This window comes from Eublepharis macularius, chromosome 3 (assembly GCF_028583425.1).
Source record: "Eublepharis macularius isolate TG4126 chromosome 3, MPM_Emac_v1.0, whole genome shotgun sequence".
NCBI lineage: Eukaryota > Metazoa > Chordata > Lepidosauria > Squamata > Eublepharidae > Eublepharis > Eublepharis macularius.
The window spans coordinates 183,518,539-183,544,371 of record NC_072792.1 but is presented as its reverse complement, the minus strand read 5'-3'; the positions used below and the strand labels follow the sequence as shown (position 1 = coordinate 183,544,371).

The 25,833-nt window shown below is 44.6% G+C and overlaps 1 protein-coding gene across 1 annotated transcript; it reads left to right on the top strand.

Annotated features, from left to right (window-relative positions):
* The first annotated feature begins 1,261 nt into the window (after positions 1-1,261).
* LOC129326545 (galectin-1-like) lies at positions 1,262-8,318 on the top strand. The gene is made up of 4 exons (XM_054974761.1): positions 1,262-1,346; positions 2,610-2,692; positions 4,311-4,473; positions 8,098-8,318. The coding sequence occupies exons 1-4, from the start codon at positions 1,338-1,340 to the stop codon at positions 8,242-8,244; spliced, it is 402 nt and encodes a 133-aa protein (XP_054830736.1). The 5' UTR covers positions 1,262-1,337; the 3' UTR covers positions 8,245-8,318.
* Positions 8,319-25,833: the final 17,515 nt, after the last annotated feature.

The following is a 25,833-nucleotide window of genomic DNA, read 5'->3' as shown; positions in this document are numbered from 1 at the left end:
GCCCAGAAAAGGACCCTGTTCCCTCCCATTGCCCTTTCCTGACAGAAACCAAGCATGGAATACTGGCTGAACTGTTATGGTTGCCTAGCAATAGCCCCTGAGAGGATTTGGTTAAAGCTACAAGAGCTCCTTTCATAATTTTGGGTTTTCAAGTGTATTGTTTTTAGATTTCAAATTTTTCTGCAACCCTGAGGCATTTTTCAGGTATGTATGAAGATCTGTCTTCTCTGTTCATGGCTACAAGCTCTAGATTTAAGTATCCAATAACACGGCCACTTGGCTGTTAGTATATAAGATAATATCTTAATGCACCCTTGAGGTTTAGTGATTACTTCTGCTTTTGAACGATCGGTTTCCATGTGTCTGTTTCATAAAAATGATTTCATATTTAGATTGAATGGTGTGATTGAAAATGTATCTCCTTTGTATGATGGCTACAGTACTTTTCAAAGTTTTGCAGCCCATCCATTCACTCTAGACTGTTGGATCCATCAAGAACTGAGAGCCAGTTTGGTGTAGTGGTTAAGAGTGCGGGACCCTAATCTGGAGATCCAGGTTTGATTCCCCACTCCTCCCCTTGAAGCCAGCTGGGTGACCTTGGGCCATTCACAGTTCTCTCAGAGCTCTCTCAGCCCCAACCACCTCACAGGGTGTTGTGTTGTGGGGATAATAATAACATGCTTTGTAAACCACTCTGAGTGGGCATTAAGTTGTCCTGAAAGGCGGAATATAAATCGAATGGTATTATTATTATTATTAACTTCAAACACAGCAATTTAGCTACCCTTTGTGTGTCTTTTTGCTTATTGGCAGCACTGCAAACCAGTACAGTGAAAAATGTTGTTTGAGTCTTCTCCTGTTTTTATTAGTTAATAAATCTATTTATACCTTTTCTCCTGGCACAAGGCGGATTCCAAGTAATAATTAAAATGTTACATGTTAAAAGAAAATAAAACCTGAATGCCTTCTCTCCAAAGAGTCCATATTTCCATAGAGGCTCAGTTCTGTGGGGGCCAACTTTGTTTCATTAGTTTACTCCTGCTATCTGGTAATTATCAACATAATATAGTTTAATCAGAGGGGGAAATCACAGTGCAATCGGTTTATTATTTAGCTGTTGCAACACTGGCTTAAAGGTGGGAAATCAAAGTGTTTCTGAGGAAGTTCTCATAAAGATTTCACAACCTCATGTCTGATTGGTTGGGAAAGAGAAAGGGCGGGCTCCAGGCCTCTATTTAAAGTTCAGACAGCTCAATAAAGCATCATTGAAGGGTATCTGCTGAAACCTGCCTTGTCTAGCCTTAGCAATCCCAAGTTGAAGTTCTACAGGCTTAGCAATGGAACGTGTAAGTTGTCTGTAGGGGGATGATCTAGGTGATAGTCTATGGGTTCTGGGTAATGGTCTTCATTTTTTAAAAAAAAATTGTATTGGATTAGAGATCAATTTAATATTCATTCAATCAATACGCTTTTAATATTCCAATTCTAACTCCCTCCCTTTCCCCCCCTTTTGTTGACTTCCAACAGTTTTCCAACCCCTTTTCTATTTTCCCCTTACTCTTTCCAAACTTACTTTATTCTATTAAACATACACTTTCATTCTCTTCTAAGCTTACCTATTATAACACAGTGCTATCTCTATTTCCTTTCCCACTTATCTTATCAAACTGAGTATTACATTTCTGACATATATTCCATAATAATATAACATTTTATCTGATTGTTATTCTCTGTTCTCTACTTTACTCATTCTAGTCTCGTCGAAGTGGAACAATCAATTTGTCCCCTATTTTACAAAACTCTAAATACTTCTATAAACATTGTATACCTTCAATATAAGCCAATCAATTTAACTTATACTCTATATGTTACTATTTGCTTCCTTCCACCTTTCTTATATTCATTCTGTTTTGATTATATAGTTTGCCTATTATACAGTTATCTGCCAGAAACATGTTTGTTTTATTGGATTACTATGCACAGTATTAAATAATAGAGGTGTTATTTTAAGAATTATAAGGATATAAGTTAACTAACACCTCTATTATTTAATACTGTGTATAGTAATCCAATAAAACAATTGCTTAGAACTTCTTATTTAACTTCCCACCCCCCGGTAAAGTCACTTCTCTCTTCTTTTATTGTATTTCAGTAATTCTCAAACTGCCACAGTTCTCATTTCGGGGTAATGGTCTTCAGAAGGACTGTGGCCTTGGTCTGCTATGGCCAAAGTAAAAGTTCAGTGCTGTACCGAAACTTCCAAGCCAGATAGTTGCAGAAGTACTGGACAAAGCCAGCAATGGTATTTCATGCCTCCAGTGTTGTTGTGTGTTTTCAGGTAGCACATCTCAGTACCTGAAAACTGTAGAGTAGTCTTGTAGAACCAAGTCTTAAGGACTAAAAGGCTTTTATATCTAGAGTAGCGCTTAGTGACATGGCATCTGCTTGTACCAATGGATGGAGAAGGTCCTTCTTTGGTTGATGATGTTTCTGGGGACAGAAATATTTAATTATTTCCTATGGAAATGGGTGTATGCCTGTTACCAATTTGTCCACAAGCTAGAGAGCATCTAACTAATAATAATGCTGTTGCTTTCCCTCTATTTCAGAAACTGAGCATCACCAACTTGAAGAAAGTCAGTGTGAGCGATTCCATCATTGTGCAGGGGAAGGTGGCACCATGCCCCAAGAGGTTTGTACTGGTGGGGGAAAACTGGGCATATTCAGTTTCATTTTCAGTTTATTCAGCTTAACAGCCCATAGGCCATAAAGGTAAAGTAAAGGTAGTCCCCTGTGCAAGCACCGAGTCATTACTGACCCATGGGGGGACATCGCATCACAACATTTTCTTGGCAGACTTTTTATGGGGTGGTTCGCCATTGCCTTCCCCAGTCATCTACACTTTACCCCCAGGAAACTGGGTATTCATTTTACCGACCTCGGAAGGATGGAAGGCTGAGTCAACCTTGAGCCGGCTACCTGAACCCGGCTTCCGCCGGGATCGAACTCAGGTCGTGAGCAGAGCTTGGACTGCAGTACTGCAGCAGTTTAAGAATTAAAAACAACAGTTAAAGAAAAGGTTGCCACGTCTACAATGCAGTTTTTACTATTACTCAGTAATAGTCTTAATTTTGAGGCGTCAGAAACGTTTGAATGCCTCAGTAGCCATTTTTAAAAAAAATCTCTCTCTGGCTAATTCGTGCTTTGGACAGTGAAAGAAGATATGGGATAGCGAGTCAACATCAGCCAAAGGGCAGTTGCAGAAGTATTGCTCTGATGGTATCTTGAAGAAGTGGCCCTTCATCTGTGTATCAGTGAGTACTAATACACGTGTCGCTCTTTGGGTGGTGAGACATACGTTTATGAGTACAGGTGGTCCACCAGCCCCTGAGGAAGTCATGAGGACGAAATCTGCCGCTTAGCCGGTTGCAGTTAGGGCTGCTTTTTGGTTGGACACTACTAATAACATCTGGGAAGACACCTGTATGGAAAGAAAAGAGAAGAAAAGACGTCAAATATATTAAGGATCATAAGTGACTCATACTTACGGTCTCTTCTACCCACGGAGTACTTGCCTTGTTCCTAAGAGGATCGGAGCAGGGCGTGGAGTTCCCTGCATGGTTTGGACTATGAGATAAGGACATTCTTAGAGATAATTAGAGTATATGAATGCAGTGTTTGCACTTTGTATGAATTGTTCACATAGTGATTGTCCTTTAGTTAAATAATAACAACTGAATATTTTTCTAAATACCCGGTTGATTTTTCATTGTATAGTCTTACTAAGGTAATGAGGCTGGTCAAACTGGGTAGGATATTCAATTCCTACATCGAGCGGGGAGCATTTTCATGCCACATCCTTTAAAAGGGTGTACCTGTACAGCTTAAGCAGCTTCTCTATAAGTAGCTCTTGTCTTTTCACTGGGCATATCTGTGTCCTGGGCACGTTTTAGAAATGGGCTGAGTTCTGTCTCCCATATTAGTTGCTTAAAACATCTAAAATGCAGTGGAACCAAAACCAGTCTATGGGGCATGGCCAGCGACCTCCTCCAGTCATCCAAGGCACAAATCACACTGCAGACTGCAGCCTTATTCTCTTCTTCCCTGTGCTTGAACTCCAACATCAAGAGAAGAGGAAGGCTGTATCTGAACATTAATGCTTATTGTTGCCTGGTGAAGCTGCGCTTCTGAACTGAAGGGGCACAGACTAGAAATAAATAGAAAACTAGCATATTTGCTTGAATTATTACAGTTCAGCTCCTGTTAAATCAGAGGCCTAAATGTATTGTCTGTGTATCCTTTCCTCTTAGATTTGCCATCAACCTGGGCCAGGATGACTCAAACTACCTGATTCACTTTAATCCTCGCTTTGACGAGAACAACGTGATCGTGTATAACTACAAGAAAGATGGCATGTGGGGTCCAGAGCAGCGGGATTATCAGTTCTCCTTCAAGGAGGGACAAAACACCACGGTGAGTGAAAGATGGAAAAGGCTTGAGGGAGAAGGTGTGAAGGCTGGCTTCAAAACTGTGGAGAGCTGTCCTTGGCAAGACACTTTCAATGAGTGTTAGGGTTGCCAGCGGCAGATTAGGAAACTATTGGAGATTTGGGGCAGGTTGAGGTTTGGGGAAGTGGTGGGAGCTCGCTGGGGTGTAAATAGTTTGCCAACCTCCAGGTGGTGGCTGGACATCTCCCGGAATCACCAGGCCATGTATATCAGTTCTTCTGGAGAAAATGATTGTTTTTGAAAGAACAACTCTATGACATTATATACTACTGAGATCTCTCTCCTCCTCGAACTCTGTCTTCCCCAGGCTCCCCCCTCAAAATCTCAAGGAATTTCCCAACCCACCCTCTGGGATTGACCCTGGGAGAAGAGTTTAGGGAATGTAATGTGAGCTCAAAATAGCTCCCCCCTCCCCTAGAACAACCCGAAAGAGAACATTCTAAGCGTGGAAGTTCCAAGAAGTCCACGTCCTTCCATTTTGTACCTAAAAGCACCATATTCAATCCAGAGGTAGGGATGTAGAGTAGCTAGCAGTGCTGGAGAAAAATGTTCTGTCCCTTTAATAGTATCTTAATGAGTGGTAATACTTTTCATGGCATGAAAGTAAATAATATGATCTCGGCCATTTTCACACTGCCAAATATAGCGCAAATTTTGTGCAATGAATCACTTACCGGCCATCTGCCTCGTTGCGACTTGTTGTGCCTCTCTGTGCTTCCTTGCACTCCCAGCAGTTCACACTTCTGCAGAAATCGTGCCGCAATGGGTGGTAACTGCTCACGTCACAGTTGATGTCAGGACCTTACCGCCCGCTTTCTCTGCCTTTTTTTTAAAATCACCAACTTTTATGCTATATCGCTGTTTCAATAGGTAAATAGATGGAAACATCACAATTGCACAAATCTCTTCCTTTTAAAAAAAAAATTAGTCTAGACTGCCCTCCGGCACAGACTGGTGGGACCCTACCATTTTGCGGCCACCCAGGGAAACTCTTAAGAACAGAGGGGTTCTCTTTCTCCTAATGCCCAAATCACATCATTTATTGATCACATGCTGAACGTGACCGGCAGCCACAGTAGAAACATCACAATTGCACAAATCTCTTCCTTTTTAAAAAAAAAAAAAAAAAAATCTGGACCGCCCGCCAGCTGGCTCCCCTACTGGGAGATCCAAAAACAACCAAAGGCCTAGCTTGTTCCTGGGTCTCCACTGAATGAAAGAGAATTTTACACACCCTTGTGGTAGCTGCTATGATCAATACAAGATACGGTCACTGAGCCAAGAGATTTATTATGTTTTTTGCCCTTATTTAGAAAATGTCTATGCCACCTTTCCAGAGACCTAAAGGTCTATGTGCCCGCACAAATATAACCTATTTAATTTGATAAACAATATCAGACATAGGGTTGCCAGCCTCCAGGTAGTAGCTGGAGATGTCCCGGAATTACAGCTGGTCTCCAGGCCACAGAGATCAGTTCACCTGGAGAAAATGGCTACTTTAGCGAGTGGACTCTATGGAATTATGCCATGCCAAGGTCCTTTCCCTCCCCAAACCCCACTTTCTCCAGGTTTCTCCAGGTTTCACCCCCTAGATCTCCAGGAATTTCCCAACTTGGAGCTGGCAACCCTAATCAAACAAATATATCATTGTTTTATTTTTATTTAAAGAACTGAGAGAGTTCATGTCTAGGACAAAGTGATTCCCACTTTGTGACACTTGAATGTATGGAAATAATAATGAACCCACTTGAAAAGACATCTTATTTGGAACAATAATTAAGCATATACATTAACAGTCATGTACCAAATCAGGCATGTTGTATTCAAGGAGACCCAGGCCTGAGTCTTTCTCTCTAGCCAGTGCCTTGAAAAAGCCCCGACTTGTAGTTGTGCTCTGTGTTGAGGTGTCTTCTGACCTTTATAGGAGTTTCTAAGATATTAATAGAAAGTGTTCCTAGAAAGAAGTGCTCCTCCTGAGGTGCAGTTTCAGGCCCTAGAATCTCTCCGGGAAAATTATACATGTAACAGCCAATTAATATAAACACAATCCTCCCTTCCAGTAATTAGTATAAGAAATTCTCATGTCTAAAATATTAATACAGGATATTCATAGAAAGGCATGCTCCTGAGGTGACAGTGCTTCTCCCAGCAGTTTCAGGCCCTCCAATTTCTCAGGGAAAATTGCCCCTTTTCCCCCCTCTAGTGGACCAAGGGTTACACAAACATATCACATAGAAACAGAACTGGAAGGTATCCCCAGGATTATCTAGTCAGTTCCTTCCTGAAATGGCAGCAGAAGGTTTACTGGCTTCTCCTCTATTGGCCATTGTGGCCCTCTTGCAATGCCCATCTTGCCTTTGAGTTGCTGAGGTGAATGAGAGAGGACCCTCACAACCTCCGTTGCAGGTTTCACTAGGAAGAAAGGAGAGTCGATGAGCTCTTCGCCTCTGCTTCTGTCTTTGGTATGGCCCTCTTCTCCTGCCGCTCCCTTTCAGTCAGCAATTTCCCAGCTAGGAACCATTCTCAAAAGTGTTTGAGCCTGATCTGGATTGGGACCATGGCCATGGAAGGAGGGGCATGTAGTCAGTCAGTACATGTGTAGGCGTGCAGCACTTTCTGTGTGGGGCTGTTTGGGGTCTGGAAAATCTGGAAAATTGGGGAGGGGAGGGCAGGGCAGAATGAACTTCTCCTTGTGCACAAATGCCCCTCACTGAATCATGTGTTTGGGGATTGAGTTCCCAGCAGGGAACCCACAGCAGATGTATGACTGACTGAATGAAAGTCAGGCTGGGCAGCTAAGACAAAATGTGTAAAAAACTCAGGCATTTGTCTTCAGGTCCGTTCAGCAGGGACAACCTGGCTCAAAACGTCAGCCGTTTATTTGCAAGGAGACAACGCTGACAACCAACAACTTCAGCTAACATATAAAAGTGGAAAACTTAAAACAAGAGCACCACCCAATGGGACCAGAGCAAATCAGACAGATATAACAACAACAACAACAACATTTGATTGTTATGTTAACGCCCACTCAGAGCAGTTTACAAAGTATGTTATTATTATCCCCACAACAACAATCACCGTGAGGTGGGTGGGGCTGAGAGAGCTCTGAGAGAGCTGTGACTAACCCAAGGTCACCCAGCTGGCTTTGAGCGGAGGAGTAGGGAATCAAACCTGGCTCTCCAGATTAGAGTCCTGCCACTCTTAAGTGACTGGCCCAAGGTCACCCAGCCAGCTTCAAGTGGAGGAGTGGGGAATCAAACCCAGTTCTCCGGATTAGAGTCCCGCGCTCTTAACCACTACACCAAACTGGCTCTCAAGGGAAGGAGCAGATTGCTCAATTACGTACATACAGATATACAATAAATATACTACACCCACTGAGGAGACACATCCAGAGGATGCTCTACATAAAGAGCCTGAACATATGGATGCTCCTGAGGTAGGCCTGTGTGTGGCCTGGGCATGTCCTTCTATAAACTGCACTGCCAGTGAGACCGTCCGTGACCTTCCCATCTTGGTTGTGTGTGTGTGTGTGTGTGTGTGTGTGTATCTGCCATCAACTAACACCTTGATCTCTCCTCCTCAGATCACTTTCAACTTAAATGGCAATGAGGTAACAGTCAGTTATCCTGGGGGGCATCAGTTCCATTTCAACAGCCAAGTAAAGCTGGACCACATCGAGTACGTCTCGGTGGATGGAGACTTCGACGTCAAATCTGTCAACATGAAATGAGTTCAGTGGTGCCACCCTCGGCCTCTTTTCTGGCTACAAATGAGCCTGCAAATAAAGCAGTATTTGTTTCTTGACATCTGTGTGAGCTTGTCCTCTTTCTTGGCATGGTTCTTCCTAGAATCCTGTTACTGTTCAAAGACTTGTTTGGATGCTATTATGCCAAGCTCCTTCTTGGCTTGCATCTCCTCTGCCGCTTGACCCCGTGCATTTCTCTCACTATCTACTGTGTTTAATGAGATAAGCACACAAAAAACATGTATGTGAGGCTTGCAACAGTCCTGGAAATGTCCCATTGAACACAATAAACCGTACCTCTGCATAAACACGCAGAGGTTTGTAGCAAACACATTGAACTGTTGCAAACGCACAAGCTAGAAATCACTGGGGAGGTCTTGCTGTTCTGAGTGGCTTAGCACAAACACTGATTTTTTCTTTTAAGCAGATGGTGTTCAAAAAGAAGTGGGGGCGCCTATAGTAAAGGGAGTGCCCAGACAGCAACAGGCTCAATCTTTGTATGACTCGTCTGGATCCTGTCTTTTGTTTCCCCTTTGCTCTGGATAAAGTATAAAACTTATTTTCTTTGAAGGAAAGGAGAAACCACAGGGTGGCTGCATGGGAAGCATCTAGCAGAATGCTGCCCTATAGGCACCACAGGGTGTGTGTGAGTGTGCATGTGCATGTAAAATTACGTTCCACCAATTAAAGGCTCAATAAATCAGCCCTGCACAGGGCCTTCACTTCCTTTTTGCGCCAGTAATGAGTCTGACGTGGCATGCTGGAGTGCTCTGCAGGGCTCCTGGGCCCATTCCCTGCCCCTTTTCCTTCCCAACTGCTGGCTAAGTAAGAGGGGGTGGTGGTGGAGAATGGGGGCAGGGGATCCCCTCCCAGAGAATGGAACCCCTACCTTTATCTGTCCCCCTGTTTTCACCTTTCCCCCTCCCACCCCAGACAGCCTCTCCCCACAGCCTATTTGCAGGGTGCCAACTGAGCCAGGCCCAGTTGCATGGTGGGAAACTTGCAACAACTTGCCGGGGCTACTTCACTTACCCCTTGTATCCCCTTCCTCATACTATTCCTCTTTCCCATCTCCTGGCAGCCTCTACATGCTGACATTTCCCAACCCATTCTCCTTCAGACCCATTAAATAACTTACCTTTTATGTATCCCCCCAACTTCGTCTGTGTTTACTAATTAACATCCTTTATTATTACTGTCTATTCCCCAAGTGTAGAGTCAAGAATATTTACAAAAATATATGTATCGCTTTTCCGGTATTTACAAAAATACATATATTCCAGGTGATCACATATGATACAAACATCCAAACGCAAGAAAGGAGAAATCTTTCATTCTTTCATTCATCTTCCCATTTCAATATTTCTTTATCACGGCAGTTTCATGCTGCAAATAATAGCAGTGAAATTTGAACAATATCCTTATCATAATAAAACAGAGAAGCAACTTGGAATTATATTCACAAAAATGATGATCAAAGTGTTCCTCCAGGTTTCCTAGACACACCAGCCATAGCTCTTCAACTTGTAGTTTTAGTTTCAAATGGCATGAATTTATTTCAGAAGTAATGAGTTAAACGGCAAAGTTTAAGGGCCCAGGAACACAAGGAGAAAGCCCTCATAAGTAGCAGGAAAGATCATAATTTACATTAAGTCAAAACTGGCAAACAGTAGTTAATTTATGAATCCACCAAGCTTCTTTTCCAAAAAGATCACGTCTGACAGAATTGGGGTCTCTATGGGCCAAGCTACACATGACGAATGACACTTGAACAGCAAGTGTATTTCTCCCTGTTCACTTGCCCTCCACTCAATCCACTTGCTGTTCAAGTGTCATTCGTCATGTGTAGCTTGGCCCTCAGTGTCCTCTTAACCCGTTCGGTGTGCATGACCAGATTGCAAGTAGTACAGTGGTCGCACTTAAAGTGACCCTTGGGAAGCTTTGTTATCCCTTATTTCTAAATGAATAAGGATCTCTCTAAAACTCCTGGTCTTGCGAAAATCTAGCCTGGTATGTTCTCGACAAGGGGCCAGTATTCGCACACCACATGTCTGATAGAGTTTGTAAGCGGAGTATAATCGATAGTGAAAGTGAATCTATTATCCTTAGTTCTTTGCTGTCCTTTTAATAAGTCTCCTGTATTACGGGAGAGAACCTTATTCATTCAGATACTAGAAACAAAGCCTGTTGTGGGAAAAATTACAATGGGCTCTACAAAGGGGATAGTAGGCAGGCAAGTGTTCCCTCCTCCTCCATCACTAATCCAAGCCGGTGAAGGGGGGTGGGCATTGCCACCTGCTCTGCACCTGATCTCAGCAATGAGAAGGGGTGGTGGGCTTTGCTGCCTGCTGCTTGCCTGATACAGGGGGTAAAGGGGGAAAGGCATTGCCCCTGCTCTGCTCCTAATACCAGTTGGGTTAAGGCAGAGAGTGGGCATAGCCACCTTCTCCGCTTCTGATCCCAGATGGGTGAAGGGCGGTGGGCATTGCCACCTGCTCCACTCCTAATACCAGCGGGCTTAATGCAGAAAGTGGGCATTGCCATCTGCTTTGCTCCTGATCCCAGCTGGCTGAAGATAGGTGGGTATTGCCACCTGCTCCACTCCTAATATCAGCTGGGTTAATGTGGGGGGTAGGCATTGCCATCTGTTCTGCTCCTAATACCAGCTGGTTTAAGGCAGAGGGCAGGCATTGCCAACTGCTCCACACCTAATAACAGCTGGCGGAAGGGGGGCTGGCATTGCCACCTTCTCCACTACAAATACCAGCTGGGTTAAGGTGCTGGTGGGCATTGCCACCTGTTCCACTCCTAATACCAGCTGGCTGAAGGGGGCCAGTCATTGCCACCTGCTCTGCTCCTAGTATCAGCTGGGTTAAGGCGTGGGGTGGGCATTGCCACCTGCTCCACAGCTAATACCAGCCAGGTTAAGGCACGGGGAGGGCATTGCCAGCTCCTCTGCTCCTGTTCCCTGCCTGGGCTTCCCACCATGGCATGTTTTCTGGAGTGATATGGTGAGTTACCTGGGCTTTCCTCTGCGGCATCACCCTCTGGTGGTGCACCAGGGTATAAAGTGAGTTGTCTGAAACATGCTTACTCAATTATATAGTAAGATGAGGGATAACTCGCTACTCTAGCCAGGGCCCAGTGGTGGCAGGAAAGACTGTAGTTCACAAAGCAAAGGGTAAATTTAAAGATCAGTTGCACTCTGCAAGGGTCACTGGGATAACGTCTGGGAAGTGATATCATTGCGCCCCAAATCAGCCCGCTGTGAAGCACAGGGAAACTCTCAAGGTGGCATGATGATGTCACTTCGCAGAAATTATCCGAGTAAGTGGTAAGTGCCAGGTAAGTGGTAGGGGGCAGAGGGTGGAAGCGGGGGATCCTCTTCCCCCACCAGGGGACCTGGGATCTATATCAAAATAAAATGATAAAATAAATAACTTGAAGCGAATCTGGACTAAGATGGAGAGACAAGAAACCTTTGACTGCCAGCTTAAAACTAAGGCTCGGGTCAGCAATGTTTGGAGCTCTACCGACCTGAGACTCATCTCCTGGTGCAGCTGCAGTTGCACTCACCATGGCAAACCAAGCCCTGTGAGCTAAACTCTTTAGTACATGGGGAATAAAGAACAAGAAATTGGCTGTGTAAAAGCCAGTCAGGCTCCCCAGAGGAATTTGTCCTCATCCATCCGTTCTACAGGGACAGGTGGTAGTTAAAGTACCTCCCCACCCATGGGAACTGAAGTGGGAACCCATGAACCGGAGCTCCTTCCTACAAGTCTCTTTCTTCTCCCATTTCAGCCATAAGGGAGACATGTAGAATGCCTCCCGAGCATTTCTGTCTCTAGTTCACCGTGGTCATGGGAGCGAGCTTAACCATTTCCCCATAAGCCATTTTTCTGGTCAAAATCCCCCACCCCGTCAAGAGGTTTTCCTCCGAAAAGGGCTTAAATGTATAAAAACAACAACAAAATCTTATTCTATCATATTATCCAGATGAGTTAGCTGTGTTAGTCTGCAGTAGCAAAATAGTAAAGGGCAGGGCTCATTTCGAGAGGGAACGTGCAGAAACTCAGTTCCAGCAGTTCCCCAAACAGGTCACATGGCAAGTGGCCCTGCCCACGTGACTCTCAGCCATTTTGGACCCGTTTCAGCCTGGATTGGGGCTGAAACGGCCTGGATCGGGCCTCTAACGGGTGGTGGATCACTCTCCCACTCAGCAACAGCCCAATCCTGACCATTTTGGGCCCCTTTTCAGCCATTTTCAGCCCCTTTTTGCCATTTGGGGCCCAATTTTGGCCCTGAATGGCCGGGATTGGGTCCAAACCAGCCAGGATAGGTGGTGTCAGGGGGTGTGGCATATGCAAATCAGTTATGTCAATGACACATTTCTGGTGATGGCAAGGGGCATGTCATATGCTAATCAGTTATGCTAATAAGTTATGCTAATGAGTTCCTCCAGCTCTTTTTCTAAATGACCCCTGGTAAAGAGACCAGTAGCACCTTTAAGACTAACCAACTTTATATGTAGCATATGCTTTTGAGAGCCACAGCTCTCTTTGTCAGATGCATCTGATGAAGAGAGCTGTAGCTCTTGCAAGCTTATGCTACAATAAAGTTGGTTAGTCTTAAGGGTGCTACTGGACTCTATCATATTAGCTATTGTTAATAATAAGGGAGAAAATAAGGAGAAAAAAGATCATAGAGTTCATCATTTGTTTACAGTTAATCTATCTTTGGTATTGCGAAATAAAAGGGGGAAAGTAAATGGAAAAAGAGAGCTAAGCTTTATACCATGTATTTATTATTCAATATAAATCTCATCATGAGAAAATGGAATCACAATCAAAACTAAATACAATATCTCATAACACCAGAGTTCTTAGCAATTTAATCTAAAGAGAAGAGAGCAAAACAAAAACTTCATATCGCCCTAATAAAACCATTTTATCAGACACTTATGGACATTAAAATATACAACTGAAAGACTAAAATACACAGATATACGTAACAAATATAATATAATCTTAGGGCCAAGCTACAAGTGATGAATGACACTTGAACGGCAAGCGTATTTCTCCCTGTTCACTTGCCCTCCACTCAATCCACTTGCCGTTCAAGTATCATTCGTCACTTGTAGCTTGGCCCTCAGTTCACAATGCCATCATGTTATTTAAAATGGACAATAACATAGCAAGATATATCATCTAATGTTATTACAAAAGACCTGTTGTATATAGCTCCAATTATATTTCCAGTAAAACGCTATCATTTTGTTATTACTTCTATATGTTAAAAAGCTTGACAAATAAAATCCGGAAAATGCAAATTTCATCCGGGAAAAGTTGTGGGGAGGGATATTGCTATTCCCTGGTACTGCTCACACCCAGAGCCCCCCCCCCCCACAATATGGTAGCATTAAATAGAGAAACCATGTAGGAGATGCTCTTGTGTCTTGTCCAAAGTAACCCATGCCTTCTGCAGCTGGAGAGCTGAGTTGAACTGGAGTCTCCTTAGTTCAGGGGGTCAGTACCGAGGGCCAGGAGATATCACTGCCGATCACTCTTTGACCTGGATGGGAGACCTCCAACAAAGACCAGGGTGGCAGAGGCAGGCAATGGCAAACCACCTCTGATGGTTTCTCGCCATGAAACCCCCACCAGGGGTTGCGATAAGTCAACTCTGACTTGAAGGCAGCGCACACACCCCTACACACACACAGAGAGAGAGAGAGAGAGAGAGCTTTTGTTTCTAGAAATCTGGCAGGTGGTTGTCCCTGTGTGGCAGATGAGGGGATTGCACCTAGCAGTACTTTGCCAGAGGCAGGGGCTTTTAATATCGAGCCTCATCCAACTGTGAGTGCATGGAGCAGCAGGACCTTTAGGGAACACCTGAATAACAACAACAAGAACAACAACAACATTCAATTTATAAACCGCCCTTCAGGATGACTTAACACCCACTCAGAGTGGTTTACAAAGTATGCTACTATTATCCCCACAACAAAACACCCTGTGAGGTGGGTGGGGCTGAGAGAGCTGCCCCAAGGTAACCCATCTGGCTACAAGTGGAAGAGTGGGGAATCAAACCCAGCTCTCCAGATTAGAGTCCCGCACTCTTAACCACTACATCAAACTGAAGCAGCTTGCATCCCAGTTGCAACAATCACTTGCCGTAGGGAGAGGCAACAGCTTAGTGGTGGAACATACGTGTTGCATGCAAAACGTCCCAGCACTGTCCTGTCAGACTGCAGGGCTGGAAAAGACTTTTCTTCTCTGGTGGTCATCATGAACCCCAAGAACTGACTCAGGGCCAAGCTACACATGACGAATGACACTTGAACGGCAAGTGTATTTCTCCCTGTTCACTTGCCCTCCACTCAATCCACTTGCCGTTCAAGTGTCATTCGTCATGTGTAGCTTGGCCCTGACTGATTGATTGTGTCAGGCCTGGCTACAGGACTTTCTCAGGGCCAAGCTACAAGTGACGAATAACACTTGAATGGCAAGTGGATTGAGTGGAGGGCAAGTGAACAGGAAGGAATACACTTGCTGTTCAAGTGTCATTCGTCACTTGTAGCTTGGCCCTCAGACTATCCACTACATCAGACACAGCTGCATGAGTTAAAGGTCTTTATTATGAGATTTCCACCTGTAGTGCACCATACAAAGCAATTGCCTGGAATACCAGAGCGAAGCCCTCCCAGAAAAGAAACACCCCTCATTCTCCTCCCCCAATTTCAAATGAAAGTCAGTTAGAATTGGCGCGCAGCTCCTAAGCGGGAAAAGCCCAGGGCCGGCTGGTTCTCAGGCATCTGGTGGCTCCATACACTCCCCCCACCTGTACTGATAAGACAACTCAACAAAACAGTAATGAGACAGCAGAGAAACGGCAATGCAGCTATTCTATTCCCCAACCCTCCACAGTAGTAAGAAACCTCAATGTATGGCAGTCAGACTGGCTTGTTAGCCCAGCCTGCCAGCCTGATTGATTGATTGATTGATTGATTGATTGATTGATTGATTGATTGATTGATTGATTGATTGATTGATTGATTGATTGATTGATTGATTGATTGACCTTTCTCTGCTGGACACTCTCCCTGTCAGAGCAGGCAAGAGTGGGTCATATGGACTGGGGGGGGGTCTGCCCAGTATGAAGTAGATCCACTTCTTTTGTAAGCCTCCCATCTTACAAAAGATCTTACAAAAGATGCTGAGGTGCAACGCTTTGTTCATGAACACAACAGCAAGCCAAGAGCTACCCCCAGCATGCATCTTGCATGGTACATACAGCTGCTAGAGCCTGCTATGGATGTCAGGCTCGTGAGAACCAAATCTTCAATTCAACGTACAGCAAGTATTTGTTAACCAGTGCATTGAGGTCTGTTTCCTGAAACTCAGTATTCTGTTACTTATCTGGGGCCAGACAGAAGCCACGGAGCAATCCTTTTCGACCCCTACGTTTCCCCCCGGTCTTAGGGCATTTCACAGCCTCAGACCAGTTAGGTGCAATAACCCGCTGCTTTTCTTCTTTCCCCAACGATAAAGCTCCCTTAGCGTTAACTGGCAGAACAAACAGTGGAAAACCACACCTAAGGGACTAAAACAATCAAAGAAGCTTAAAAGGTTATACATTTTTATAAATATATATATATGAATTTTGTTAGGTCAGTGGCTCCTTGATTTCCATCTGCTTACGTCCACCTGCAAACAAAAGAAAAAAGAGAATCTACCCTTTGGAAGATTAAAAGTGGATACTTACCTGTCTTTCTCTAGAGACTCCTTCGGGACTGCTCTGACACCTTCGCACCTCCATACAAGAGGATTTCAGTTTGAATGTAACATTGTTATATTGAATATTGTTTGGCCGTTTGCCTCTTAGGTATTTGAATGTCATCCCTGCAAGCAGTGTTTTGTATTGAGATTTTGTATGAAGCTTCTATGAAAAGAGATTTCAGTATTTATATATTTATTCAAATTTATTAGCACCTTGCACCTTAGGTGTGGTTTTCCACTGTAAGTTCAGCCGTTCTTCCTTTCCCAGCCCGTCCAGGAGACAGCAGAACATTCCAATATACTGTGTCAATTTTATTGTGTTTTTAAATAAAGCTTCTACTTATCTTGCACTTATTTCCCTGTGATTTTTTCCTACTGCATCGACTGAGCTCTCTGCCTTTCCACGCAGAAGCTCAGGTTGGTCCATCGGGACATCTCCCTACTTTGAATGCACAACAACCCCATGGGGTAGGCCAAGCCCTGTCCATTCACCCAGAAAACGCAAAGCCTGACTGGGGTTCGAACCTGGGTCATTTAGTTCTCTGTCTTTTAAAAAAATGTATTAGTGAAAAATGATAAAAAATTAAAAACAGACAACCTCCCCCCCCCCCCAACCTGCTGGTTACAGAAACAGTGTTAGCAAATCCATACATAGACTTCTAGGAAAGGTTTCCAAATATCTAAAACGAACTCCTTAAGCAAACAAGGGAACATACTTTTATTTTTAGTCTTCCTTGCTAGTGCTTATTGCTCACTTGGCTCTATGCAAACCAGGAAAAAGTCCCCTTTGCAATATTAACATAACTTCATCACTCCAACTTGCCCTCTCTGGAGAGACTGAGTTTTCATCCTTCCCCAGTAAATTGAATGTTTATCACTTTCCAACATTTCCTCCCCTTCTCCTGTTTGGCCAAAAAGGTATCAAAAGCCCCCCATATTTTTAGCGGGTTTGGAATCCCTTCTGTTGCCCCAACTTCCCAGTTGGCCTCTTCTGGCTTTGTTGCCATTTCTTCCCCCTGCCTGGTCAACTTCCAAGCCCCAGCACTGTTTCACCCCCATCAAGGGATCCCTCTACCCCTTCCATGCCAAGATCAGGACTGTCTGTCTTGGACTCTCACATTTTCTTTGCCTTATAGACAAGTAGCTGTTAGGGAAAGGTTTTGAGTCTGCTCTTTTAAAAATCTCTCTCTTCCCCCGTTTTCATAACAGTTGTGTAATTCACCTTGTGTTATTATTTCAATAAAAGGCCCTTTCATTTGCAGAATGCTTATTTTCCCCCACCCCTCCCCATTCTATTGGATGCTGTGCTGAATCTGCACCTTGGGATACACAGGCCTGACTCCATCTTTCAACATCTGGCAGCGGGGGGGGGGGGCAGGGTTTGGCTACCCCTGCTGCAGTCTGGTATCCTCAGACTTCTCTCGAAGTGTCTATTCTCTCTTTTTCTTCTGCTTTTCTGGGATCATGTCTGTACCTGTACATCCATGCCATTGTTCTATGCTATCCTGATACTGTGAACCATTAATAATGCTATGCCTTGATGTCATGTTGCCAGCACCATAATTGCCTTGCTTTCATAGGCCTGGTGTAGAAGCAGGTGCCTTATCTGACTCCTTTGAACCTCTCGGTACTTTAACTTTGTAACTATCAGTTCTCAAGCATTGCTCTGTTTCAACTGTAATCTCATGCCTTCCGTAATATCTAGACTGATATGTAAAACATTTGAGAAGTTCCCAAGTCTGTTTCGTGCAGAAAATTATATTTACTGTTGGGAGGGGGGAAAGAGTAATTGTGCTTCTTTAAGAGGAATGGATTTCTCCCAGAATACCATTCCCGTCAACCTGTAGCTTACTGCTTAGTTGCTTACCTCACTTCTGAGTACTTCTATGGACATATTTGTGGATTTGATGTGATTCCTGAATAAAGCCTTTCAACCAAGAACCTGGATTTCTTGCTGTGAGGGTACAGGGGTCTATCTGCAATAGCCTGTCACCCATCACCTGACATCTGGGCCCCTCTGAGATTCAAACTGACCCTCTCGCAAAAAGGCAGGTGATTTGGAATTGAGAAATCATAAGGGATCCGTTTTGTGGCTGAACCTTTACGAATGGGTTGGTTGTGAAAAAGTGCTGTGAAGCTGTGTCATATGACTCATAGTACTGGGCTATCTAGCTTCTGGGCCATGTAACTTTGAGGGTCTTCCAGGGGTTGGGGAGTAGAAATTGATCTGCGTGGCGGGTATGGGGGGATATGGCAGGGGGAATGTCATAAGTCTGCTATGTCAAGGAGTTCCAAACCCCTGGGGCCCAGCCCAACTAAGGGGAAGGGACACAGGCTGCCTGGAAGGTCCTGTTGCAAATAGCAAACCAGATAAGCTGCCACCAGCTCCCCAGTCTATCCCTAGGCTAAGGAGTTAGGGAGCAAAGCTCCAGAGCCTATTAGGGATTTAGCCAAAGCAAAGTCTATTTTGCAAGGGTAAGCTTGCAGGCAGAGTTCACAGCCAAAGAATAGTTGTTTTGGTAGGTGGATCTAAAGCACACATAGGGTGAGTTCAGCAAAGGTTTTATAGCAGTGAGGCTTCAGAATCTTAATAAACCCGCACAAGATAAAAATAGAAAGTTTTATTAATTCCAGGTGCAGGGCTATCACACACGAGACACAAAGTGAGCACAAACAAACAAAAACCTACAGCAGTAAGCTCTACATACCACGATGTATTGTCGAAGGCTTTCACGGCCGGAGAACGATGGTTGTTGTGGGTTTTCCGGGCTGTATTGCCGTGGTCTTGGCATTGTAGTTCCTGACGTTTCGCCAGCAGCTGTGGCTGGCATCTTCAGAGGTGTAGCACCAAAAGACAGAGATCTCTCAGTGTCACAGTGTGGAAAAGATGTAGGTCATTTGTATTTACTCAGGAGGGGTGGGGTTGAGCTGAGTCATCCTGTAAGAGTTTCCCAGGGTGTGGAATGCTAATGGCGGGAGGCTTCACTGTATCCTGAGGAGGTTCTTTTGCATATGGATTGGTACTTGATGTGCTAATCTTCTCTGCAGGGCTATTGTCAAGGATAGAATGTTTTGTTAGCCTGGTGTTTTTCAGAACTGGCAACCATGCTCGGTTCATTCTTAAGGTTTCTTCTTTCCTGTTGAAGTTTTGCTTGTGCTTGTGAATTTCAATGGCTTCCCTGTGCAGTCTGACAAAGTAGTTGGAAGTGTTGTCCAGTATTTTGGTGTCCTGGAATAAGATACTGTGCCCTGTTTGAGTTAGGCTATGTTCAGCCACTGCTGATTTTTCAGGTTGTCCAAGTCTGCAGTGTCTTTCATGTTCTTTTATTCTTGTCTGGATGCTACGCTTTGTGGTCCCGATGTAAACTTGTCCACAGCTGCAGGGTATACGGTATACTCCTGCAGAGGTTAGGGGGTCTCTGCTGTCTTTTGCTGATCGTAGCATCTGTTGTATTTTTCGGGTGGGTCTGAATACTGCTTGAAGGTTATGCTTTTTCATAAGCTTTCCCATCTGATCAGTAATTCCTTTGATATATGGCAAAAACACTTTTCCTGTGGGAGACTGTTTTTCTTTGGTTGTTTGCTTCATCCTGGGTTTGATTGCTCTTCGGATTTCATTTCTGGAGTAGCCATTTGCCTGAAGAGCGTGGTTTAGATGATTAATTTCCTCATTTAGTAAGTGAGGCTCACATATCCGTCTTGCACGATCCACTAATGTTTTCATTATGCCTCTTTTCTGTCGGGGATGGTGATTGGAGTTTTTGTGTAGGTACCGATCAGTGTGAGTTGGTTTCCTGTAGACCTTGTGACCTAACTGAAAGTTTGCTTTGCGGATGACCCAGGTATCCAGGAATGGGAGTTTTCCCTCGATTTCTTTCTCCATGGTGAATTGTATGTTCAGGTGGATGTTGTTGAGATGATTCAAAAACCCCATCAATTCTTCCTCCCCATGGCTCCAAATGATAAATGTATCATCCACAAACCGGAACCATACACTAGGTTTGTGGGGTGCCGATTCTAGAGCTGTTTTTTCAAAATGTTCCATGTAGAAGTTTGCTATAACTGGGCTGAGTGGGCTCCCCATGGCCACCCCATCCATCTGTTCATAGAATTCGTTGTCCCATTGGAAGTAACTGGTTGTCAGGCAATGGTGGAATAAGGCTGTTACATCCTCTGGGAAAATCTGATTAATAAGTGCAATGGTGTCTTTTAAGAGGAGAGACAGCCAGGATTCTACGAAAGGCAAATAAGAGGAGAGACAGCCAGGATTCTACGAAAGGCAAAGCTTCCCACCAGCAATATCACACGCAAGGTTCTCCTGACCCTAAGTTTGAGGGAGATGCATAAGGGGTTATAGGTGCTCCATAGGGAATTTCAGCTACAGATATTAGGGTTTTCAGGTCAAATTCTGGACATTCACAGAGGTTCAGAAACATTTGGACAGTCAGTGCAGTAACTTCAATGTGAGTTTGAGTGGTGTGAATAAATACATAGAATCACAGAATCAGAGAGGGGGAAGGAGCCATACAGTCCTTCTAGTCCAACCCCCTGCCCAATTCAGAATGAGCCTAAAGCATCCCTGACAAAAGATTCATCCAGCCTCTTCCTGACAACTGCCCCAGTGAAGGGGAGCTCACTTCCTTCCTAGGCAGCTGATTCCACCTCTGAACTACTCGGACCATGTAAGTTCTTCCTAATATCCAGCCGGTACCTTTCTGCATGTAATTTAAACCCATTGCTTCGAGTCCTAACCTCTGCTGCCAACTGGAACAGCTCCTTGCCCTCATCCAGATGACAACCTTTCAAATATTTAAAGAGAGTAATCATTTCCCCCCCTCAATCTCCTCTTCTTCAAACTAAACATTCCCAAGGCCCTCAGCCTTTCCTCGTAGGGTTTAGTCTCCAGACCCCTGAGCATTCTCGTTGCTCTCTTCTGCACCCTCTCAATTTTGTCCACATATTGAGAATTAAGTCAATGAAGGGACATTCCCAAATCCACAGGTGGCGTTAGTTTGTAGTCCACCTTTCTCTCAGAGACTCAAGGAAGATTACACACTGCAAGTCAAAACCTTCAGTAGTGAAGATATTCAATGAACAATGCAATAGTGTATGGATAGCATGAATTTGAAAGAAAAGGCAAAAATCTGATACAGAGCTGAAACAATGCTGAATTAAAACCTGAGCAAATAAACATGACATCTTTGATGAGGCAGAAAAAAAAACTAGCAGGAGCATATCTACATCAACAAACAGTACCCAGTTGTATAGTCTACAGTCCATATCACTTTATCAAAAGATCTCTCGGAGTTATTTCTTGCATCACAGTCCTATTGCCTGAGTAAAAAAACCTTCCTGAATCACTCAGTTTTGCATAGTTTGTAGAAAATCGAGAGAGTGGGAGCTTTCCTGACCTCTTCAAGCGGACTATTCGATAAGGGGAATATTCGGTCTCTGCGAGCGAAATGACTCCTGCTGGAGAGTGCGAGTAAAGAAGAGATCACATTATATGGAGTGCAAGAGCAGATTTTTTGAGTGAAACTTCCTTGAGCAAGAGTTGGGTCCAGTAGCACCTTTAAGACCAGCATTAAGGTGCTACTGACCCCAAATCTTGCTCTTTTACCCCACCTTAAACGATCTTCATAGCCCTTGTGGGCACAAAGCGGGATATTTGGCAAAGCCTTGAAATACAGCAAATGAGTCGGGGTTGGCAGTCTGATCGACTTCATTCTGATACAGCTAAGATGCCCGTAACAAATCTCATTTGCTTTACAAAGCTGAAGTTCTTTCCAGTTACGTATTCGCATTTCCTAGGTCCTTCTTGGTGAATTCATCAACAAATATCGAGAATAACGCAAAAGCTCCATATCCCAAAATACTCCCCCTCATTCTTTCAGGTGCCTGCTGAATATGGATCTTGCACAGACAGACCTCTGGCTGCCCACCTTTGTGACTATGTCTTTCAAGCTTGGAGTGTGTTGGGAGGAGGTAATGACCCCTCCTGCATTTTGGTATGGCGTCTGTTGTGATCTCTTTTTGTTCTGCTTGAAAGATTACCCCCTCCCCGTGCCTTTCTCGGGTGGGCTCAGAGTGTTTTTATTTGCTTAAAACTCTGTCCTCTTATTTCATGAAATAAAAGCATTTGCTCTTCACAGTTTTCCAATTTTGGTGTAATCATTGGGCAAAAGCATCTGGTCAAAACGAACCTGCATTTTTGCAACATCTGGACAAGCAAGAATTTAAGCAAGCAGTAGGTAGCCACAGCAAGTTGCTACAGCTGCTGATGTGCCGCGTGGCTGGCTGGTGTCTCAACATGTGGTAGGAGGGGAGGACAAGCGACAGCTCGGGCTCAGGCTTGGGCGATGCTTTCCTACCTCCTCCCTTCTCATCCCTGGGCTGCTGCCGAGGAGAGGAGAGTTTGGATCTCACCTCCCTGCCTCCACCCCCCTCCTTTCCACCCACCAGCCAGCTGACTGCCCAGAAACCTCAGCCAGTGTCACCTTCTCCATCTCATGGCTGCAGCGTGCCTACTCCGATGTCCCATGCAATCCGATTACCTCTTGCAATCCTCCTCCTTTCCAAGTTAATGGCCAGAGTGAGCAGTGGAGCCTGCCTGAGCCAGACAATTGACAGTGGTAGGACGGGGACCCAAACTGACATCCTTTAACACTCACTTTCCACCTTATCCTGACACAGGAAGATTTAGGCTTCTCTCCACCACCCACCACCACGGACCAAATCTCAATGAGAGAAGGTTCAAAAGACAAACAGTCCCTTGCCAAAGGCAGTTTCAAACTCCCTGGCCAAAAAAGAGTATTGAAATTCAGATGCCCCGTGGAACAGAGTGGTAAGCTGCAGTACTGCAGCCCAAGCTCTGCTCACGACCTGAGTTCGATCCAGGGGGAAGCCAGGTTCACCTACCCAGAAAATGTTGTGATGCGATGTCCCCCCATGGGTCAGTAATGACTGGGTGCGTGCACAGGGGACTACCTTTACCTTTTACCTTCCCAGAGGGTTGCACCACTTGCATTGCCTGCGTCCCCACATTATTCCTGGAAAAAGTTAAAGCATCACATGACATCAGAATGAATGAAGGTGATGGAGAAAAGTTAGATGGGGGAGGGGGGAAAGTAGGTCTGAACTGGGGGCAGGGAAGAAGGGGAGGCACTCTGTACATGATTAGAGGCACCTTTTTTTCTTATTGTAGCATAACTGAAATAGACGGTGGCTGCAATCCCAAACGAGGCGGGAAGACCCATTGAACTCCACGGGATTGAATAGGCAGGTTTAAGGTCGAGCTCTGTGAGGTTGTGGGTGAAAATGCTGTGTTTGGGGCTGATTTTGACCCATCTGAGACCCTGCAGCTTCCAGTTTTCACGGGGAAGTGACGTCATTGGTGCCTCTGGAGTTCATGTGCAAAAGAAGCACAACAGCAATAACAGCAGCAGCAGCAGCAGCAATAATAATAATAATAATAATAATAATAATAATAATAATAATAAAAACACTGTGCTTATATCCTGTCCTTCTGGACAGATTAGTGCCACACTCAAGAGCAGTGAACAAAGTCAGTGTCATTATTATCCCCATAATACAGGTCAGGAGCTGGGCTGAGAGAAGTGGTTTACCAAAACCAACGGCAGAGCTTATGGTAGTAGTGGGATTCGAACCAGCAGAATGGAGATCCACAGCCCAGCCATTCACTGTGCTAAAATAACTGCTCTTATATCCTGCCCTTCTGGACAGATTAGTGCCCCACTTAGAGCGGTGCAGTAAGTATTCTTATCTTCACAATCCAGCGGGGGATCTGGGGCTGAGAGGAGCGACTTACCCAAGGCTACCAGCAGAGGTCATAGCAGCAGAGGGATTCGAACCAGCAGAGTGCTGACTGGCAACCCAACCATTTAACCCTTATGCTACAGCAGGTCTCATGGAGTATTTGGACTGAAACTGTCTGCAACACTATATATTTTGCCCGACCTGAGAAGCTGAGATTAGGAAGCATATACTCTGCTCCTGCCAACGACACTGTGAGGTAGGCGCTGGACTCCCTTGCACAGCATGTAACCTCTGCTGGATGTTTGCCCCTGTACCAAGGGAACTCCGCATTGTTCCAGGGCTGCTGACCCCAAGGGGTATGTGGTAGTGCTGATTATGGTCAGGGGATGCAGATAAGCAAGGGTCAGCCATGGATACTAATGGGATGGGAGACCTCCTAAGAAGACCAGGGTTGCTATGCAGGAGCAGGCGGTGGCAAACCACCTCTGTTAATCCCTTGCCATGAAAACCCTGCAGGGATTACCATAAATTGGCTATAGTTGGACAGTTGGACCTCCAAATAATTTATTACTCCAAAACACAACTCTATGGTAGATACAGGCAAAGAATCAGGGATACAGGCTAATGAAAAGTAAAGACAGAGGGTATATATTAGCTAAGAGGAACATACAGTTTCTTCACAACAGCTCCAACTGTGGTGGCTGATGGATGAGTGTATTGCGATATTGGCCAGGCCTTGCAGAACAGAGTGGACACACACAGAGGAGATGTACACACAGAGACAAAGGAACGGCATCTTGTGAGAGCCCCTCCCATGTGGGCCGATCCAATCTGCTCCAAAGGTTCTGGACCCCAAAAGCCCTGCAACTGAATGGGGAGACCTCTAACATCACCTGCCTCTTTAGACTGAATGGAATCTTGCTTCTCTCGCATTCAGGCCTTCCGTGTTCTCCAGCCCCCACAATGACAATGAAAACGGGAGACTGGCTTTTATGAACTAGAGGGTAGCATGTGGTTTTGTGTTCCCTAAAGGGCCTTTATCTGCGACACTAACAATGTGGTACCTTGTTAGGTCCATTCCCTCCACTCTGTGCCCTGGACTCGCATCCTTTGCTATGCAGACCCTGCCTGCTGTTTCTAACAGTAAAATCCTAAACAGATTAATTCTCATCTAAGCCCATTGATTTCAATGGGCTTAGACTGGAGTAATTCTGCTTAGGATTTCACTGTAAGTCTGCATTTCTCAGAAAAGCCGTTTGATACCAATTACAATCCTGTCCCTTAACGAAGAATCTGTTGATGCCCCAGAATCAAAGAATTGGCTCACGAGCTTCAAAGCCGTGAGAAATGAACTGGTTTCATATTTGGTTTGAATGGTGTGATTGAAAATACACCCCCCTCGTATGAGGGCTTCAGTACTCTTCCAAGTTTTGCAGACTGCCAGTTAATTGCAGGCTGTTGGATCCACTGAGCTGCTCAGGCCCAGGAATTTTAAGAACTAAAGCGACACTTTGTGTGTCTTCTTGATTGTTGGGACCCACTGCAAGCCAATACAGTGAAAAAGGATGCTCGATCCTTTCCCTGTTTATATTAATTAATGAAATTCTTTACACCCCACCTTTCCTCTTGGCTCAAGGCAGCTTACAAGTAATAATCAAAATATTACAAATGAAAATAAAATAAAAACTCGAATTCTTTCCCCTAAAAGATTCCACATTTCCACAGAGTATCAATTCTGGCAGGGATCAGCCTCGTTCTGTTATTTCACTCCTGGTACCTGGTACCTGGTCAACATCATATAGAGCACTCAAAGACAGAACTCACAAGGCAACGGGTTTATTATTTAACTATTGCAACACTGCCTTGAGTTTGTAAGGTGGAAAGCCAACGTGTTTCTGATGAGGTTCTCGTAAAGATTTCACAACCTGGTGTCTGATTGGTTGGGAGAGAGAAAGGGCGGGCTCCAGGCCTCTATTTAAAGTTCAGACAGCCCAGTCAAGCATCATTGCAGAGTATCTGT

Coding starts and splice junctions, on each gene's coding strand:
- LOC129326545 (XM_054974761.1), top strand. Junction 2,693..4,310: donor GTGGCACCATGCCCCAAGAG/GTTTGTACTGGT, acceptor CTTTCCTCTTAG/ATTTGCCATCAACCTGGGCC. Junction 4,474..8,097: donor AGGAGGGACAAAACACCACG/GTGAGTGAAAGA, acceptor TCTCCTCCTCAG/ATCACTTTCAACTTAAATGG.